General features: G+C 63.0%; 1 protein-coding gene across 1 annotated transcript in view; it reads left to right on the plus strand.

Moving 5' to 3' along the window:
- Positions 1-2: 2 nt before the first annotated feature.
- The window catches only part of YRDC (yrdC N6-threonylcarbamoyltransferase domain containing), a gene marked incomplete at its 5' end in the record, with an annotated part of 3,666 nt that continues 2,062 nt past the window's right edge, over positions 3-1,606 (plus strand). The window contains 3 exons of the mRNA XM_006031937.3: positions 3-31; positions 654-768; positions 1,138-1,257. Of these exons, the coding sequence (XP_006031999.1) occupies positions 3-31; positions 654-768; positions 1,138-1,257 (264 nt within the window). The remainder of the gene's footprint in view (positions 32-653; positions 769-1,137; positions 1,258-1,606) is intronic.

The raw sequence follows: 1,606 nt of genomic DNA on the forward strand, positions 1-1,606 counted from the left end.
TCTGCCTGGCCGGCGTGGAGCACGTCTACAGGTGCGCGGCCCGGCCCCTTCCCTCCCCTCCCCTCCCCCCGGGTGTCGCGGGGAGCTCCCGGGTTGCTGTTCTCCACGACGGGGCGAGCCGAAGCCCGGCGGTGGGGGGGCTCAGTGTAACAAGGGGGCCTGGAACCTGGAGAGCATCTGCTGGGTCGGCGAGCCACCACCGCCGCCGCCGGGGCCTCTTCCCGTCAGCTCCGCGTTGGGTTGTGAGCAGCACCGTGCGAAAGCAGATGTGACCCTGCCTCCCCCCGGGCCGGGCAGGCGCGTAGAGAGCCGTGACCGGAACGATGAAATCGGCTGCGTTTCCATCGCTTTGGGCGGCCGCCGACCGGCGCTGCGGGGAAAGGGCTGCCTTCTGTCGCTGGCTGGAAGCGAGGCGCGTTTCTAGGCGTGGAGGGTTTCCACGCAGCCCGGTGCTGTTGCAAGGGAGCGGGCGGTGTGGAAACGAGGGGGGATGCAGCAGCATCGGTGCAGATAAACCGTCGTTGTTTGGGGGGAGGGGGAGGGAGAGGGAGATCTGCGCCTCTCCATTTTGCAGCCCTAGAAATGCACCTGGAGGCAGCTTGAGTCCGGACGTTAACGAGCAGCCCTCGGTCTGACCCCCCTTTGCGTTGCAGGTACTGCCACGTCAACGTGCCAGAGCAGCTTCTGCGGGACTTGCTCCCCGGACCCGTGACGCTGGTCCTGCAGCGCTCGGATGGACTCAACAAGGACTTGAACCCGTTCACGTCGGTAAGTCTTTGGGGATGAGCGGCATCTCTGGTCTGACAGGCGGAGGGTTTTCCCCACTCCTGCTCCCGTGTGCCGTGCATCTGCTGTGCACTCGGTGCTGCTTGGCTTTTCCTCGAGCCTGGTTCTGCCTGGTCAGTGACGGGCACGCGACCGCTTGCAGGGGGACCGGCGGTTTCCGATATGCTCAGCTCTGTGCCGCAGGGTCTCGGCTTCATATCCTTGCCCCGTCGCAGCAGGTGCTGGGGCATTGCCCCGTCAGCCTGGGGCTGTAAGCCAAGAGGCCCTAACCCAATGTAACAGGAGAACGAGCTGATCTGGAGCTCTGGTCACGGCTGTAAACACGTTTACCCTTCTCTCTCTCTCTCTCAGCTGGTCGGAGTTCGCATTCCAAACCACGAGTTCATCAGGGAGCTGGCGCAGGCTTGCCCAGGACCCCTGGCTTTAACGAGCGCTAACGTCAGCTCTCGGGCAAGCACGCTCACCGTCTCGGTAAGGCTTTTCTTGATGCCGCAGAAAGGTTTTATGCTTGGCTCCCAGACTGGAACTGGGGAAAATTGCTTGCACAAGCTTGATGACTTGTGCAGTGAACCAAGGATCTTCTAGTGATGGTCCCTCTTCCTGAGCCCTGGTACTTCTCTTACTGCGCCTTGTAGAAAGGAGACTTGGAACTGGCTGCATATAAACGTGGACGTAGACAACTGGTAGGGAGTGCACAGGGGTGCATGTGCCCCCCCCGACGGGGACGGTGCCCCTGCTGATGGCCATCACTGATGCTGTCGGTAGGGTCGGTGCCCCCCCCTGACAGGGCTGCTGCCACTGGCAGGTTCTGCGGGGGGCT

Source organism: Alligator sinensis, unplaced genomic scaffold, assembly GCF_000455745.1.
Source record: "Alligator sinensis unplaced genomic scaffold, ASM45574v1 scaffold1123_1, whole genome shotgun sequence".
Classification (NCBI taxonomy): Eukaryota; Metazoa; Chordata; order Crocodylia; family Alligatoridae; genus Alligator; species Alligator sinensis.